The sequence below is a fragment of the Stylophora pistillata genome, chromosome 8 (genome assembly GCF_964205215.1).
Source record: "Stylophora pistillata chromosome 8, jaStyPist1.2, whole genome shotgun sequence".
Classification (NCBI taxonomy): domain Eukaryota; kingdom Metazoa; phylum Cnidaria; class Anthozoa; order Scleractinia; family Pocilloporidae; genus Stylophora; species Stylophora pistillata.
The window spans coordinates 24,537,655-24,554,903 of record NC_142526.1 but is presented as its reverse complement, the minus strand read 5'-3'; the positions used below and the strand labels follow the sequence as shown (position 1 = coordinate 24,554,903).

Sequence of the window (17,249 nt, the reverse complement as noted above, 5' to 3'; positions counted from 1 at the left end):
TTTCTCAAAAGTATGTATAGGTGAAATAGTATTTAAGAACTTGTTTTCTGTATGAAAGTTGTCTTACTGATTTTCTCTGTAGGTGCCATGAGTTTTGGTTCCATTTCATATGAAACCCACTCGACTCTCGCTACAGCCATGAACAAGTAAGTAGGAATTTATGTTTAATTTTTCTGAACTTGTCTGATTTATTAGTGTATATTGAATCTAATTGGATCCTTCCTTATAGCCATTCTCATAAAAGAAAAATTCTCTTTCAAACTCGGGTTAAATTCCCTTCACAAACACTATATACAGATTCTGGGGAGAAGACCTTTCCCTAATTAGATGCAGACACTATCTATCAGAAACTAGTTCAGACTTCTCTCTTAGTTCAAAAGTCACTATACAAGGACGCACTCCTGATCTCATTCAGTGTTTAGCAAAATATCACACTACTGGGAGCCCCTTGACTTAAAAACTGACTCTCTTTGTTTATGAAAAGCTGTAATTGTCCTCTGTTGTGATTTCAGATCTGCATTATTTGTTTTGTTTAATTTTGTTTTTGTTTTTGAAATGTATTTGGCCATCAATGACTTATGAGTTTCTATATTCGTTATTCTTCTGTTGGCCATAAATGAGGGAAAATCATATTTGTAAAAAAGTACTGGTAATTGTAAAATATGTAATAGTTTGTGGATAGGAACATTGATTTCTTCTTTGATTAGGATGGGTGGTAAAAGCAACACAGGTGAAGGTGGCGAGGATCCAGTGAGAGGAAGTGACAACAACACCAGATCTGCCATCAGGCAAGTGGCCTCAGGAAGATTTGGAGTGAATGCTTGGTATCTTGCAATGGCAGAAGACCTGCAGATCAAGATGGCACAGGTAAACCTGGAAAGGCATTAAGCTTTAGAAAACATAATTTAATCTCTTTCTAAAGGTATGAGTGAAATTGTGAAGAGAGTAATGTAACCTTTTAAAAAATTTCTTTTCATTAAAAAAAAAAATTCAATGTATGCAACCATTTTTAATCTTGTTTACCAACCAGGGTGTTCACTTGGTGTAACTGAGTCTAATTCCTGTTTTTTCCTACTTCCGGTGGCCTTCTGTACTTTATGTAATGGATTTTGGCCAAACTTAATCAAATCTGATTTTTTTTCTTTTTCAGGGAGCTAAGCCAGGTGAAGGTGGAGAGTTGCCAGGATACAAGGTATGAATGACTATATTTGCTTTATTATAACTTGCTGATAAATATTAGCCATGAGCTGGTCAAAATGAAGGTCAGTGTGACACAAAGGTTGTGCACACCTTGTCAGATCAAAATAGGTGCGTAACTAATTTTTGAGACAAAAAAAGGGGTTAAATTGGGATGGTCACCAGGGTAAATCAGCCAGAGAAGCAAGATGGAAGCACACTACCCCACCCACCTGGACTCAAGGGTTGGATCTGCCTGATACTATGCACTCAAATCTCCTGACTGAAGAAATAACCAAATTTAAGTAGAGGCGTATTAGTCTGACTCTTTCACTAAAGAAGTGTTTTTTTGTAAAAAGAATTTTCACATCATCATCTATATGCACAGATTAACTGTGTGAGGTGTTAAGCATATTGTGAATTATGTCTTGACAGGTCTCTAAGCATATTGCTAAGACTCGCAAGTCTGTACCTGGAGTAGGTTTGATTAGCCCTCCACCCCACCATGATATCTACTCTATTGAAGATTTGGCAGAGGTTAGTTTACTTTGAGACACAGTCATTTTCTTCTTGTCTGTTTGTTTTTTTATTATTCAAATGCTTCATATTTGTTATCAAATAATTCTTTTGAAAACATTTCTTTCCATTGTTTTGTAGCTTATTTACAACTTAAAGTGCTCCAACCCTCATGCTAGAGTCAGTGTGAAACTGGTGTCTGAAGTCGGCGTAGGTGTTATTGCTGCTGGAGTTGCAAAGGTTTGTGAGCTCTTAAAAAACTGATCTTTTCAAAATCCTGTGTATGGTCTTTGCTTTTTGTTTGAAGTTCCAGCTGTGGCGAGTTTAACCATAGGTTTGAAGATATTCCACTTAAGGTGTACAGTGTCTCTTCACCTGGAAATATTAATGAATTTCTAATGTAGGAAGTTTGTATGGAGATGATACGTTTTCTTCTCTTTTAGTAATCAAAGGGTTAAGTTAACCTGTTTAATTTCCCCAGGGCCACTCTGAACACATTGTTATTTCTGGTCACGACGGTGGGACTGGCGCAAGCACATGGTCAGGCATCAAGCATGCTGGGTTGCCTTGGGAACTAGGCCTTTCTGAAACCCATCAAACTCTTGTGCTGAACAATCTGCGCCGAAGAGTCATCCTTCAAGTTGACGGGCAGCTCAGGACTGGGCGTGATGTGGTAGTGGGTGCTCTGTTGGGTGCTGATGAGTTTGGATTTTCTACTGCTCCACTCATTGCTATGGGTTGTACCATGATGAGGAAGTGCCACTTGAATACATGTCCAGTTGGAATTGCTACACAGGTAGTTGCACAACTGCTCTTGCACAACTGCTCTTGTTACAGAAAAAAGTATAGTCTGAGTCAGAAACGATGTGATGAGCACAGAATTGTGCTTTCCTAGTGATACCAACGAGGCAAAAAAAGGACCCAACCAGATGTGCTCCAACGAGACGAGCTGGACTATTTCGTTGCCATGGCACCCGATTGGATCCAGAACTCGCTGATGCGTGAGGATTTTTTAAGCCATCTTTGGTGTTCCATTTTGATAATTCATTTGCCAATAAGATCACCTCTGGCTGGATTTAACCTTGGCTGTTCTGTCAGCATCTAAAACTAGCGAGATCTAATAGTTTGCGGAAATTTTTGTTTTCAATACTTTCTTTCAAATTTTTGATCGGAGGAAACGCAAGGTATGAATAAGAAGTGAAGAATAGTTATGTGATTGTAATGAAGGAACTTAAATTTATTACAGGACCCTGTACTGAGGAAAAAGTTTGCAGGCAAACCGGAGCATGTTATCAACTTCTTTTTCATGTTGGCCGAAGAGGTGATGAGAAAATGATCTCTGTTTGTGATACACTTGTTACTTCCTGTTTGAAGAATATTTCTATTCTTATCTTGATTCGTGAAGAGTAATTAAGAACATTTCTCCTTTGGTACCTGTTAGAACCTCTGTTTAAATCTATTTTTCCTTTCCTACGGTATGTAAAATAAAGTGCTTAGTTAACGGCTGGTGTAAGGTTTTGAGCCTCCGTCAACATTCTGTCTTTAGGTCCGTGAGTATATGGCGAAGATGGGCTTCCGAAAATTGAGCGAGATGGTTGGGCGATGTGATTTTCTTGAGCCCGCAAACCCTCTCAACGAAAAAGTCAAGGTACGTTTTGCGGCAGTGGTGCTATTTCTATTTTCATACAAAAAAAAAAAAAAAAAAGTGATTCAACTTAGAAAATCCGAACGCAGTGAAACTCGTTTCGACCTCGGACATGAGTAATTTCAAGAGATAAATAACCTTTTGGGATTATGAATTTGAAACTTCTGGCCGAGAAAGCTGAGAGTCTTTTTGCTCCTACTCATAGTTCGTTTTGTCGCGTTGACGTAACTCATATTTCTCCCCGGTCAATACAAGACGGGAGGAGGGGGGGGGGGCGGCGGTTATTCGAGGGGGGTGCTTGTTTGAAATTATGGCCTAGAAGGGAGCGCCTATTCGGGGGTGGGTGCCTATTAGAGCGTGAGCGCTTACTCGAGGAAATACGGTGTATTTGGCATTAGATTGGTGTTTATTAACTTTGGTCAGACATTGGTAAAAAAACATGTGCGCTTCCTTCTATACTAATCAGATGCTAAAATAAAACCACTTGCCTCTCGGTTTCTCCGCTTCCCAATGCTTAAGGCCATGTATGTGTCATTGAGTACATATCTTTGCATTGATTGACTATTGTGATTACTTTAAGTTTGGTTTTTACGGAATTCACTTGAGAAGCGCGCACAGATTCAGCAGGAAGAGATTGTAGTTTTATTTTCCGTAATCATCTTGTTTCTTTTCCACAGTTGTTAGACTTTAGTGCCATCCTTACGCTCGGTAATGAGTTGAACCCTGGAGATCACCTGGGAGGAAGTGAGCCACAAAATCATAAACTGGAGCAGCGAAAGGTAAACATTGGACGCGAACCAAGAGGACTGAGTCGAGTACTTGAAGTCGACCTTTTATCCCAAAACAGTTGGATTCTTCTGATTCGGCACAATTGCTTTAACCAAGTCCAGTGTAGTGTCAAGTTTGCAGTTTACACTTCAACGTCAAAGAATTATTAGATTTTAAGCTTCTTAGACCTTCTTACTTAGGTATTTTACTGCCGGAATAAGAAAATATTTGAGAGTTGTAAGATTGTAATTGATTGCTTTTTGCTTGAACTTGTTGAAGAGACGCACTTTCAGGTTTGATGTGCCACTCTTTTATTCACTTCACAGGACAACCAGCTCATTGAGGCTGCGAAAGACATTCTGAATGGGGCCTCAAAACATTTACGTCTTGAGGTTCCCGTGATGAACAAGGACCGAGCTTTTGGAACCACTCTCAGTTACCACATTGCAAAGTGAGTAATCAGCTCAAAAGTGATATCACTCCCCTCACCTGAACAGCGCTAGTTAACCACCACAAACTGAGGTGTTATCACCAGGGATATTTATATCTTCACGGTGATGAGTTACCGACAATAATGTCCGAAGCCCTTTTCTAAACTTTCATCTTGGTCTTTCTAGTAAAGATGTGGTTGCTTGCAGGCTTTGTCTCGACCAAGGCTGCACTGAAAGTCGCAAAGCGTCATAGTGTCTTTTAAATCGGTCTCTAAGCTCCCTTTTTTTTTCTTTTTATCCTCGAACGATTATCGCGTAAATGTTTTTTTTTTACACATGCGTCATCCGTTACCACACTCACTCTAACAGTAACTCTCCCGTGATAAAACGAAAATAATTCAAAGACTGGAAAATTATAGACGAACGATCGACGTTTCGGCGTAACCCTCCAGTCTTCACCATATGTACACACCCATAATTCCCCAATTTGGACCGAGGAAGGCAAGTGCTCGAAATTTCAGCTTTCTGAAACTGGCTTTGGCCTTTCATCGACGTTTATCAACTGATGATCAGCTTGACTGTCATTAGACTGCCCACATAAATACTGATTAGTTCCACCGAGTTGGTTAGACCTGAGAAATGTATCCGCGCAAGTTAGTGCGAATAAAGAGTTTCCTTTTCCTTTTTCCTTTCCTTTAATTTTAAGCTTGAAGCCTTTTCTATGTTGCCTGTTATCTTATAACAATATTACCTGCTTTCGTGGTTTTGTGGAGGAAATGAATTGAGAAGTAAACTTTTTGTTAGGAAATTTGGCGAGAAAGGTCTTCCTGATGGCACGATACACATCAAAACCCAAGGCTCAGCAGGTAAGTAAGTAATGTGCATTTGATCTCTTTGTAAAGCAGCCATTGCTTTTGGATTCTTCGATTGGGAACCATAAAACCACATTAAACCCAAAATATCTACGAAGCCTTATCAAATTAAAATAAAATAGATCATTAAGCGTTTAAATGTCCGTATTAGAGATGTTCGTTTGTTTCACGGTACCAGACGAGTAGTTATGATTTCAGCGTAGTCTGTTTTAATTTTTTTAGGTCAGAGTTTTGGTGCTTTCCTCTCTCCTGGTGTAACACTGGAACACGAGGGTGATTCAAATGACTATGTTGGCAAGGTAATTATGTACTTAAAATCTTTACCTTAGACGTCCTTCAGAAATTTTCTAAATGATGCTGTACATATAATCCAAGAGCTTGACTTACTTGTTGCACTCAAGGTTTTCTCCATGCCCTCTTTCGAATACTCTGAATGATTTTGCGATTTATCAAACTGCAATAAATTCGCTCCTAGGGTTTAGCTGGAGGCAAGATTATAGTTTATCCAAGCAGCAAACGTCCTGGAAACTTCAAAGCCGAAGAAAACATTATTGTGGGAAACGTTTGCTTCTACGGTGCCACTGCCGGAAAGGTAAAGTACCTATCGTAAACTTCGAGACTTGTATTACAATTGATTCGTTTAATTGATTCGTCCTAATTTTCAACAAAAATGACCTCGTATCGTAAACCTACTGACTTCGTAAACTTCGTCTTCGGAAAGTAAACTTAACCAACATTTTGTGGACCAAATGGGTTGTTTTAAGGTATATATTTTTTATTTTTTTATTTAGGCCTTTATAAGAGGAATTGCTGCCGAACGATTTTGTGTCCGGAATTCTGGAGTGACAGCTGTTGTAGAGGTGAGTTGAGTTGAGTTTTGTAATTAATTTCCTTGTTTAATTTCATTTATTTGGTTCTGCTTTATCTTATCCATTATTAGTTTTACCATTGACTAGCTTTTCTTGAAGTTCGTTCCTTACTTAACATGTAACTGAACCTTGACATGCTTTAAAAGCAGAAAGTTTAGAATATTACAAAAAACGAACGATATCTCATCATCTTATAAGGGCGTTGGTGATCATGGCTGTGAGTACATGACTGGAGGTGTTGCGGTTGTTCTTGGTGACACTGGTCGAAACTTTGCCGCTGGAATGTCTGGAGGAATTGCCTTTGTACTTGACAGGTAAAATGAGATTTGAAAATTTATCTTGCGTGGTAGGCACTCAGTAAGAAGGTGATAAACGTGCGTGGGAGAGCAGACACACGTGCGCGTAGTTTATCGCTCGCGCGTGTTGGTCTTCATCACTCTTGGCTGCTTAAAATTGAGTGCCCGCTACGCAGTCATATCAGCCACAATGAATTTATTCTAACTTCTTGAATTTACAGGAAGAAGGTCTTTACCACATTGTGTAACCAGGAGATCGTGGACTTAGAGCCTGTTGCAGGAGCAGATGCAGAACTGGTCAGGGGACTGGTGCGAGAGCATCATCAGCTGACCGGTTCACTCGTGGCCGAACGTCTTCTGGAAGAATGGGAAAGCTCGTTGAAGATGTTTGTGAAGGTATAGTGTCGTGAAGTATAACGGAAAAACCAAAGAAATCAGAAGGCAAATCAGAAAAAAGTGAAATATGATAAAGAGCCAATGAGAAATCGAAGAAACAAACAGGAGCAAAGTACACAATTGGTTTAATTCTTGCATTCGATGGCGGGATTGCGCCAGTTTTCTGGACCAATTAGAGAACTAAGGGGAAACAAATCTAACACGATCCACAAGTACTTTCGATATTCGGGTGAGAAGTTACTCCTAGCTGCGTAGTTTAACAAGGACGTCTACCATCTGTTTCATAGAGTATCGCAGTTCGTATCGCTGGTGGTTAATGTTGTTTTCTTTTTTTCGTTGACGGTGATAGGTGATGCCTCGTGACTATAAAAGAGCTCTGGAACAATTTAAAGAAGAGGAGGAAGCTGAGGTATCATTAAATTCTTGTTTATTGCTCGAGAGCTCTCTCCTCCGTAGATGCTTTAAGATAGCTATCCGCTGAACACAGTGAACAGAGGTATAAATCGAACCAAAGATCACTTAGTTTGATGTCACTTGCAATTTCTTTTAAGGTGACTCTGCGGGGGAAAGAGTATTTCTATCGCCAGGCAACTCAATCATCATATCTCTCAGAGTGCAGCGAAATTAAAGTTGCCCCCTCCAGTGACCTTTTAAGTATGAAAAAGCAACAGAAATATACTAATTTCGTGTGCAGTCGCTATTTTTAGTTTACCCGGCGCAAAGTTTCGTTCGAAATGGCCTCGATAATATTTTGTTTTCAAAGAAGTGGAGAGGACGGAGGCGAGTTGACAAGTGTAGGCGAAGTGACTGTTACCTGCAGAGGAAGTCAACAAACCGTTAAAGACATGTTGATCTTGAGCCCATTTTTTTTCTGCTGTGCTAGTGATACCGAGAGTCTGTAGGAGAACTTCAGTGATAGCGAGATCATAGCAAAATGAACAGTGCTATCAAATCTTCCCAGTGACTGAAAAAAGATCCTTATAATTTTTATCCCTGATAAATGTTTTGAGGATTTGCTAATAAACCGCACATAAGGAGGTTGGAAAATTTTGAAGCCGAAACGTAGATGGCGTAGTGCAGTGAAAACATTTCGCCGACGTGAAGACGTCGTATCGTTTGTTGTGGCACTTGGTAAAGTAACTTCTTAGGACCGTAAACCGCGAACAACTGGGAAGAAAATAAAAATGACGCGAGTTCTCTCTCTTTCGTATTCCTCTCCTCCCTTATGTGGCCCTTGTTTTTAGCTGAGGGACATCTGAAAACGTGGCACGTGATTTTGAAACTGCTTTTTCCTTGGCAGAAACTCAAAAACGAAAACCGCACGGAAGAGAATGGCGAGAACGCAACTGGAGAGATGACAAACGGAGAAAAAACAAATGGAGAAAAGACAAACGGAGAAAAAACGAATGGAGAAAAGACAAACGGGGAAAAAATGAATGACGAAATGTCAAACGGAGGTACACAGGAAGAGTCACCTCACCCAGTGCAGAAATCAGCGGAACAGAATTTGACTGACATAGAAGAAGCCATCCCAAATACAACCAATGACCAGATAATTATCGACAGAGTGTTGGACAAGACCAGGTAAAGAAGTATATCTCGGTTCAAAGGGCGGCCGAAGAAGGTCTCTGTGCAGTTGTTCAAGGTTGATGAAGTGCTTCCTTTGTGTTGCTTTGTTTTTCAATTTTTCAGTATTGCTGATTGCTGATTGAAAAACTTTAAAATGGGTTTCGAAAGTTATTCCTAGCTGCACTGTTTTTGTTTCACTTCAATCTGTGATTGGTTTTGAAAACTCTCGCTACCCTCTCAACTAATCAGATGCAAAACTAGAACCAACCCAGCGTCCTGGTCACGCGCGTATTCTCGCGCGTTGGGCATTGTGCTTGTTTTTACATCTAGTTCTTATCTGCTCCTAGTGACATTTTCCTTTGTTACGATTGGTCTTTGTATAAACTCTTTCATTCCCAAGGTGGTATTCGTAATTCTCCTTAATGTCTGCTATACAATTGTTATGATGTTAGTTAGGAGAGTTTGGTATTGGATCAACTGATAATCCCCTAATTGATAGTGTTTTGTATTCTCATCACTTGTTTTCTTGATATTGCATTGTTATTGTAAGGAGAAATTCTATCTTGGTCACTCATGAGAGTTTGAGGGTTAAAAAACGCCCTAACAGCGTAATCTGTACTCAGTTTGGAAAGTTCCCTCTTTGAGTAAATCGCAGATGGTTTCAAGTCATTGTCTCATTAATCTTAAATAGTCCTAAACTGTAGCCTTTTCACGTAAGCATTTGCTTTCAAAGCAGATTTTCGTCTCACTTGGTAGTTTTGGCAAACGATAACATTTTATTGTTTCTATTTGGTGACAGAGGGTTCGTGAAATACTCCAGAAGCAAGGTGAAGTACCGCTCCCCTAAACAGCGAATGAAGGATTGGGATGAGATATACTACAACAAAGGAAAATCGGAACTAAAAGTTCAAGCTGCCAGGTAAGGGCGTCAACCAAAATGTTTCAGCGCCGAATTGCCAAGCTAAAAGACCCTTTTCTGGGCGATAGAAAAACCCCCCCAGTCTCATCACGTTCCAACGAGTTCTTTCGTCACTTGACGCAGACATGGTGGGTTGAAGTTTTACATACGTCTTGAAAACGTGTATCCTTCAACTTTTGATGGAGGTGACCAACTAACTCGTAGATTCGTTGTTTCCCTTCAATTGATAGGTGTATGGAGTGTGGCGTGCCTTTTTGTCAGTCTCATACGGGGTGTCCTTTAGGAAACATTATCCCAAGATGGAATGACTTGGTGTTCCAGGTAAGGTTCCATTATTGATGACATTCTCCTACTGCACGAGTTAGTGTGTAGTTGGGATATGATCTTGAAAGTACTCGGATTTGTTGCACAATTTACTGTTGTTCTAAATTTCAATTGATCATTTGGTTTTTCAGGACAAATGGAAGGACGCTCTAGACCGACTTTTGCTCACCAACAACTTTCCAGAATTCACTGGAAGGGTCTGCCCAGCACCTTGCGAGGTGAATATCAGAAAAACCAGTGTGAAGAGAATTCATTTTGCTTGCGATTTTCCGATTGTTTGCGTACAAATAGTCAGAGTGTCGAGATAACGTTTTCTCCCCTTAAATGCTCCAGGGCGCTTGTGTACTGGGAATCAATGCCGAGCCGGTGACAATCAAGAAAATAGAGTGCACTATCATCGACTATGGATTTGAACAAGGATGGATTACACCACAGGTACATCAGCATTTAAGTGGTCTCCCTTTAAAAGAGCTGTGTACAAAAGGTCGTAGAGAAGACTTAAAGGACTTGCAAATGTGACATATGTCCGTTAATTCTTTACACCTTTACACCGAATTTGCATATTCTACACGCTGTTCCCTGTGCATATCGTAGTGTGCTGACAAGGAGAATTTGTTTAACATTCAAGAGCTTGTTTAGTTGGTGATCATTTCCTTTATTCTCGTGACTTCAATGTGTGATTCAGGGGGTGATATTGTAAGGAGAAATTAGATGCTGGTCACTCTTAGGAGTCATAGGGGCCAAAGGGTTAATATGCGTTCATTTTAACCCCTGGAACAACCCATTCGAAGATTCAAACTTTCGGAGTTGCTTTCTTTAGAGTCCAAACGATTCTCACTGTGTTTTGGTTGTAAATTTTCTGACATGTTCCCTATTCTTGCCTGCAGATTCCAGCCCATCGAACTGGGAAGAAGATCGCTATTGTAGGAAGTGGACCTTCAGGATTAGCAGCCGCAGCGCAACTAAACAAGGTGAGGAAACATTGGTACTGTTATGCATTAGCCGAGGCATCGACTCATGAAGCTGTTTAGGTTGTCACTAAGCACTCTTGCTGGGTGAGGAATTCATCTTGCAACACAAATCGCACTCTTGATGAATTCTTTTTTAAAATTAGCAAGCAGGTCTTTGTGCCGTTCATTACCACGTTTTACTCTCTCTCTCTCTCTCTCTCTAGGCTGGTCACTGGGTAACAGTTTACGAGAGGAATGACAGGTGTGGAGGTCTGTTGATGTATGGTGTACCACCCATGAAGCTAAGCAAGAAGGTCAGTAAAATTGTATTCCTCAAAGTCTTTTTTCTTTTTTTTAAGGAAAGGAAGAAGAATTCATTTTCAGTGTCTCAGGAAATCTTCCTCCTTGGCAGATTTTGAATAAAACCCTAACTTACGATCAGGTGTTCTTTTTTGGGGAGCGCGATGGTACAGCAGCGATCGTTGAATCTTGGCCTACTATTCTCTTACGCTCCCCCTACCCCCACCCCCACCCCTTCCTCGCGAATAAGAACGCCCAGTCGCAGGTTAATAATACCCATCATGTGGAAGACGTTTTAAGAACGTCTGGCTTCCCTGATTTCAAGCGCAAGATTCTACAGTATGACTCTTTTTCATAGTTAAATTTTCGAATGTTACAATTTTACATTTTACATTTTACATTTTACATTTTAGTAGTATTTAGAATTACACTTGTAGCTCGAAGATACTAGCTTATCTTTAGGTACTCTAAATTCGAGGTTAGATAAAGTATATGTATGTATGTATGTATGTACGTACGTACGTACGTACGTGTCGGAATGATAAATACTTAGATTTAATGTTCTGAGTGCGAAACATGGTTTGTGTTTATGGATAGAGTGCCTCTCCCTAACAGTAATAAATGGCCACTGGAGAACTGTTCGGGATACTAAACGGCTAGCTGGAGAGGGGTTAATCTGTTACGGGCCGGCGTCCCTTCTAGGAAAAGTAGCAGTGCTCTAAACGTTGTCTCGTACTGTGAGAATTGGGATGATTTCCCAACTGATTAGCCTCGGCTTTTAAACGTTTCCCCTGCACTTACTGTTTCTAGTTTATAAATCATCGTGCGACCGCGAATTTTAGTCCTTGTAACTTATCTGATTTCAGTGGTTTTTCTTGGGAGTAATGGAAAGAGTGAGTGGCAAGAAGTGTCAGGTTATGAAGTTATTCAACTTAGTTTAAGTAAGAATGTTTGTCTCAACAGATAGTACAACGTCGCCTGGACCTCATGGCGGCTGAAGGAGTCAAGTTCGTTAATAATGTCGAGATTGGAAAGAACATGGATGCACAACAACTGTTGCAAGAAAATGATGCTGTACTGCTGACTGTGGGCTCAACGTGTCCACGTGACATTCCACTCCCAGGTAAGCTAAGTAATGTTTTGAAGCGCATCCACGCACGAAGTGTCTAATGGGCCTTGATTGTTTTCCCCTTTTTAGGGCGTGATTTGGAAGGAATCCATTTTGCTCTGCAGTTCTTGGAAACATGCCAGAAGAGGCTCATGGGTAGGTTGTTTACTGAAGACTTGTCAGATGCTCTTCAATGCGTTGCATTTTCCTTTTTTTCCCGTTGTATGAAAATGTAATCAAACACTTCCCATCCTATTTGACCAACTGGGACCCAAAGAAAAGAGATACCAAATTAACAACCTCACTCAAAAATGAAAATAAGCCAGTCAGTCAATGATTCGGTCTGTCAGTCGGTCAGCAAGTAAGTCAGTGAGTGAGGTAGTGAGTCAGTCATTCACTTATTCAGCTAGTCAGGCAAACAGGTAGTCAGTCAATCTGTGGGCGAGTAAGTGAGTCAGTCATCCAATCAGTCGGTCGGTCAGTCAGTCAGTCAGTCAATCATTCATTCGCTGATACATCCAGTCAGGTCGTCAGTCAGTCAGTGGGGGAGTGAGTGAGTGAGTGAGTGAGTGAGTGAGTGAGTGAGTGAGTGAGTGAGTGAGTGAGTGAGTGAGTGAGTGAGTGAGTGAGTGAGTGAGTGAGTGAGTGAGTGAGTGAGTGAGTGAGTGAGTGAGTGAGTGAGTGAGTGAGTGAGTGAGTGAGTGAGTGAGTGAGGTAGGTAGTTAGTCAATGGGTTAGCGAGTTGACAGAGCGAATGAGTGAGGGATTGAGTCGGTCGTTATGTCACTCAGCCAGTCAGGTCGTCAGTACATCAGTTAGTTTGGCAGAGAAAGAGTTACTGAGTCAGTCAGTCAGTCAAGACATTCCTTAATCAGTATTTCTTGTTGCTTATTGGCTTGTCTGCGTTTGCTCTTGTTCCTGCAGGCAACTATAATCTGCCTTCCCTTGATGCCACTGGACTAGATGTTGTTATTATCGGCGGAGGTGACACTGGGGTAGATTGCATTGGAACTTCGCTCAGACAGGTACACGCATACATACAATAACATTATTTGTCAAAGATGGCGGAAGGAGAGGTCTGCTGGGATCGCTATATTTGGAGTTCTGATGATGTCAACTGCAAGTAACACTTCGCCTGAATATTTTCCTTTTGCTCGACAGCATGCCAAGAGCATCACAAATTTCGAAGTGTTGGGCCAACCTCCAAAGAGTAGAACCTCTACCAACCCATGGCCTCTCTGGCCACGAGTTTTTAGAGTGGAATATGGCCACGAAGAGGTAGGGTCTATGTAATAGAGACTCAGTTGTTGGAATGCTGCAACTGAATACGACTGCTCCTATGAAGAATTCACCTTGTCATCATATCATGCGCTTTTAAGGGAAGGATAGTTTGACTTACACCCGGGGGTTTACCCTCCTGTATTAATGAAGGAGGTGCCCATCGAATCCTTGAAGGGGTTTAAAATTTGCGTTTCGGTGCTGCCTAGATTTTCAAAACCTAAAGTGACCGCCGCTATAGTTGTCGGAGTATCTTGGAGAGGCCTTCCAAAGTTATGTAACTGAAAAAAAGCGGCAACTTATTTTTTTTAGCAGGCAAATATAAACATTTTCACCAGTGCTAGTTTAGTTTTAGTTTTACAGTTACTGAAAGGGAGGTGGTAAATGAAAAGGGTACGCCCACCAAACGGTTTGTTGGTGCCCCGTTTATTTTAACAGGAAACCACGTCGTTCCCTAATGTAGCCACTAAGGAATCCGCCTCAGTGATCGGTGGAATAATTAAGGAAGTTGTCAGTTTGTGAATCGATGTCATCAATATCTAAGCTGCTCGCGTACCTTTTTTTTTTTAGGCCTCTCTCAAATATGGTGCAGATCCTCGTGTCTTCAGTATCATGAGCAAGGTAAACACAGAATATTGATTTCTTCCTTTTTTGTAATAAAGTTAATTGATTTTGATCATATTTTCTTCTCACAATCAAATTGCGCGTCTCTTTGCTTCCAGGAATTCATGGGAGACGAGAAAGGCCACGTTAAGGGAATTAAAACAGTTCAGATCAAGTGGGTCCAGGTACGTTCTACTTCAAATTGATATCAAGTAATGTTTGATTACAGGCGCACAATGTGCGTGAAAACACGCGCGATATCTCGGTCTTTGAGTGAGACACAATTGAGGCTTTGTCTACACTACACTGGACAGCTTATCATGTCGTCATGAAAAATACTCCCGCCCGGTGTGAACAGAAACGGCTGCGAACTGAAACAAGTCGTTCATTCACACAGTCCAACAGATCGTATCGGAACGGTTAGCGGAAGAGGGTTTGGTGCTGAAAGTGCTATTTACTACGTACAGCAATTTATTTACGCGCATTTTCATTATGGCGGTTTCTAAGGGGTTTTCGTGGGCGGACCATGAATTTGATGTTCTGCGTTGTTAGTTCGTCTACAAGTCTAAATGTGAGTACGAAGGTCCGGGTTGGAAGGGACAAGAGCAAAGTACGAGAAGATAAAAGAACTTCTTTTCGAACGATATGCAAGTGACAGCACAGACGAATAATTTCCCCGTATTGGTAAAACCTAATTTATCACTAAAGAAAGAGTATCAGCAAAGCTGAAGAAGATTAGAACCGATAAGAAATTCAGAAGAGCGCCTGAGATAATGGAAATCCAGATAAACACCCTATCCGATATGGTTTTCGTGCTGGTCCAAGAGTTATCCTCTACAGGGTAGACATAGTCTGAAACTATGTATTGCTTTCTTTAATGTAATTCAATCAACTGAAAAGCTCTTGCTGTAGCTTTTGATAAACGCTGCAGACAAGAAAGCTAAAGCAGGTACTAGGGTAAAGAGCTCTTAACCTCTACTTCTGAAATACTTTTCTGTGCTTAAACTCTTGAATACCTGCCACACCCACTGAGCACTGTTTAAGGATACCATTCACTTCGAGTGTTAATAATACCTAAAGTAAGTAACAGAACACGTGCCTCTTTTTCACTATCATCAGGATGCTACTGGAAGGTGGATAATGGAGGAAATACCTAATTCAGAAAAAGTGTTCCCGGCGGATAAAGTGATCATTGCGGCTGGATTTTTGGGTCCTGAGAAAACACTGGCGGAACAGTTTGGAATAAAGAAGGTTAGGTTTCGATGCTTTTACAAGTTCAGTTTTTCTCGTTTGTTTCTTTTTGTCAATTGTTTTCTGGGTCTTCGTCCTCAGGATCCCAGAAGCAATTTTGCCACCGAAAAGAACAAGTATTTAACCAGTGCTCCCAAAGTGTATGCCGCAGGAGGTGAGCTATGTCTGTTGCTTGAACTGTAACAGAATATGATAGTTGCAAAAGTTTATAAAATAATTAACAAATAGGTCCATTTTTCTTTGCATCTATTCACCAACAGAACACAGGGAAACTCAAATGTAATGAGAACAATAGCGCGACATAAGAGGGGCATTTTATGATGTTTTACCTCGTTTTCACGTCGTCTTCCGTTAGGCTCTTGGGCTGACGTATCAAAGATTCTTGAATGAACCCTTTGCATCCTGACGTCAACATACATATTCTCCATACTGTTCTCGGCACATTTATTAAGGTGCTGACAAGTTACTGATCATTTCCTTCATTCTCATGACCTTAATGTTTGATTCAGGGCTGATATTGTTAGGAGAAATTGAATGTTAGTAGAAATTGAATGTTAGTCACTCTAAGGAGTCAAAGGGTGAACTTTTGTTTTCCTTTCTTCAGATTGTCGCCGCGGTCAGTCACTGATTGTGACAGCCATCTCTGAAGGACGACAAGCCGCTCGTCAGATTGACCTCGATTTGATGGGTGAAACCTCATTGGCGGGTCCGGGGGGACAGATACATGTTATTCAACCCCGCCCCTCTGAAATACAATCGTCTGCCTAAACAAAATGATACAAAAAGCGCCCAGCAATTCCTTAAACGCTACCGCCACCTAAGCATGGTAGCAACGGGCTGTTTTACCCTTTTACCAGACTAGCTTTTTAATATAATGTGGAACTTATCACGAGAATAATTTATCGCTTTCAAGCAGGTGTCGATTTAGATTTTATCGTGTTAGAAATAAGGATCGTTCGTAGATTGAGAAAAAAAGTGGCCGAAATAGGAAAAACCCTCCTCACTTAATGTCAAAGTTAAGAGCACATTTATGACGTTGATACAAGGATATTTATTACGTTATCTATCAGCTTATGTATAATCATGGTTATTAACTTATTTTTCTGTCAATGAACGTGACCTAATATTAATATATAAATATATATTTGAAACTTGGAACGATTAAGTTATCGATTTAAATCAATTCTATGTGCCAAGTCTCGTTTAAAAGTAATTTTTTAACGTGTTTCCATTCGTGCAAAATTAAAAATTTTATGACTTCTTAGATGATAAAAGTGTAGGTAGCTAGAGGAACATAGAAAGCGTTACCTTTTCTTTAAAAAAAAAAGTATTCTTAGAAATGCTACAAGTGAAGTTAGCTCTTTTTGTGGGTAGTGTTTCTTTGAAGGGTTTTCTCGAGCCTTTACACCCCGACATCAGTATATATGTTCTCAGTACTGTTCTCTACACATTTGATTTATTTTCATGACCTCTCTGTGTGACTCAGGGGTGACATTGTCAGTAGAAACTAGACTCTTGTCACTCTTAGAGGTTAAGCCTTTTCCCTCCCTTCCCTTAGGAACTTTTACAGTTTCTCGCGTTACTTCCAATAGAATTAGTACCTATAAGTAGTGAAAGACACAAGTTGGGTTAAAAAGAGGCCCTGTGCCGTGATGCGATGAGTAGTGTTCGTTGGAATGGGTCTTACAGTAGACGCACTTACTCTGATACCTGACAACGTTTCTTAATTTTAATTGTGCCACTCTGTAGAGGAACTTCTCAAAAGGGATTTGAAATAAATTCTTGGTAATATGGTGATACATTGTTGGTGTTTTACTGTTTTCAGGACTGCACAGTTACTGAAATAGTGAATTGTTGAATATAATATGGTAACAGTCAATCGCGCAAAAAAAAAAAAAAACTCATGAAGAAGGAACGTTGTTTTCTTTTGGTCACGCTTGGGACCTAAAAAGTTCCCTTCGAGTGGTCGAAAGTCGAC

The 17,249-nt window shown here is 40.5% G+C and overlaps 1 protein-coding gene across 2 annotated transcripts in view; it reads left to right on the top strand.

Annotated features, from left to right (window-relative positions):
• The window catches only part of LOC111333886 (uncharacterized), a 38,425-nt gene extending 21,357 nt beyond the window's left edge, over positions 1 to 17,068 (top strand). For both annotated transcript variants that reach the window (XM_022939525.2, XM_022939533.2), the window contains 33 exons: positions 83 to 146; positions 708 to 867; positions 1,151 to 1,192; positions 1,612 to 1,713; positions 1,834 to 1,932; positions 2,174 to 2,488; positions 2,939 to 3,013; positions 3,239 to 3,340; positions 4,015 to 4,116; positions 4,432 to 4,556; positions 5,341 to 5,402; positions 5,631 to 5,707; positions 5,884 to 6,000; positions 6,200 to 6,268; positions 6,476 to 6,591; positions 6,795 to 6,969; positions 7,319 to 7,378; positions 8,270 to 8,553; positions 9,338 to 9,457; positions 9,688 to 9,778; positions 9,913 to 9,999; positions 10,115 to 10,216; positions 10,669 to 10,752; positions 10,956 to 11,045; positions 11,995 to 12,154; positions 12,230 to 12,295; positions 13,064 to 13,164; positions 13,301 to 13,417; positions 13,988 to 14,038; positions 14,140 to 14,205; positions 15,140 to 15,271; positions 15,353 to 15,425; positions 15,876 to 17,068. In XM_022939525.2, the coding sequence (XP_022795260.2) occupies positions 83 to 146; positions 708 to 867; positions 1,151 to 1,192; positions 1,612 to 1,713; positions 1,834 to 1,932; positions 2,174 to 2,488; positions 2,939 to 3,013; positions 3,239 to 3,340; positions 4,015 to 4,116; positions 4,432 to 4,556; positions 5,341 to 5,402; positions 5,631 to 5,707; positions 5,884 to 6,000; positions 6,200 to 6,268; positions 6,476 to 6,591; positions 6,795 to 6,969; positions 7,319 to 7,378; positions 8,270 to 8,553; positions 9,338 to 9,457; positions 9,688 to 9,778; positions 9,913 to 9,999; positions 10,115 to 10,216; positions 10,669 to 10,752; positions 10,956 to 11,045; positions 11,995 to 12,154; positions 12,230 to 12,295; positions 13,064 to 13,164; positions 13,301 to 13,417; positions 13,988 to 14,038; positions 14,140 to 14,205; positions 15,140 to 15,271; positions 15,353 to 15,425; positions 15,876 to 16,039 (3,650 nt within the window). In that variant the 3' untranslated portion in view covers positions 16,040 to 17,068. The remainder of the gene's footprint in view (positions 1 to 82; positions 147 to 707; positions 868 to 1,150; positions 1,193 to 1,611; positions 1,714 to 1,833; positions 1,933 to 2,173; positions 2,489 to 2,938; positions 3,014 to 3,238; positions 3,341 to 4,014; positions 4,117 to 4,431; positions 4,557 to 5,340; positions 5,403 to 5,630; positions 5,708 to 5,883; positions 6,001 to 6,199; positions 6,269 to 6,475; positions 6,592 to 6,794; positions 6,970 to 7,318; positions 7,379 to 8,269; positions 8,554 to 9,337; positions 9,458 to 9,687; positions 9,779 to 9,912; positions 10,000 to 10,114; positions 10,217 to 10,668; positions 10,753 to 10,955; positions 11,046 to 11,994; positions 12,155 to 12,229; positions 12,296 to 13,063; positions 13,165 to 13,300; positions 13,418 to 13,987; positions 14,039 to 14,139; positions 14,206 to 15,139; positions 15,272 to 15,352; positions 15,426 to 15,875) is intronic.
• The last annotated feature ends 181 nt before the right edge of the window (positions 17,069 to 17,249 follow it).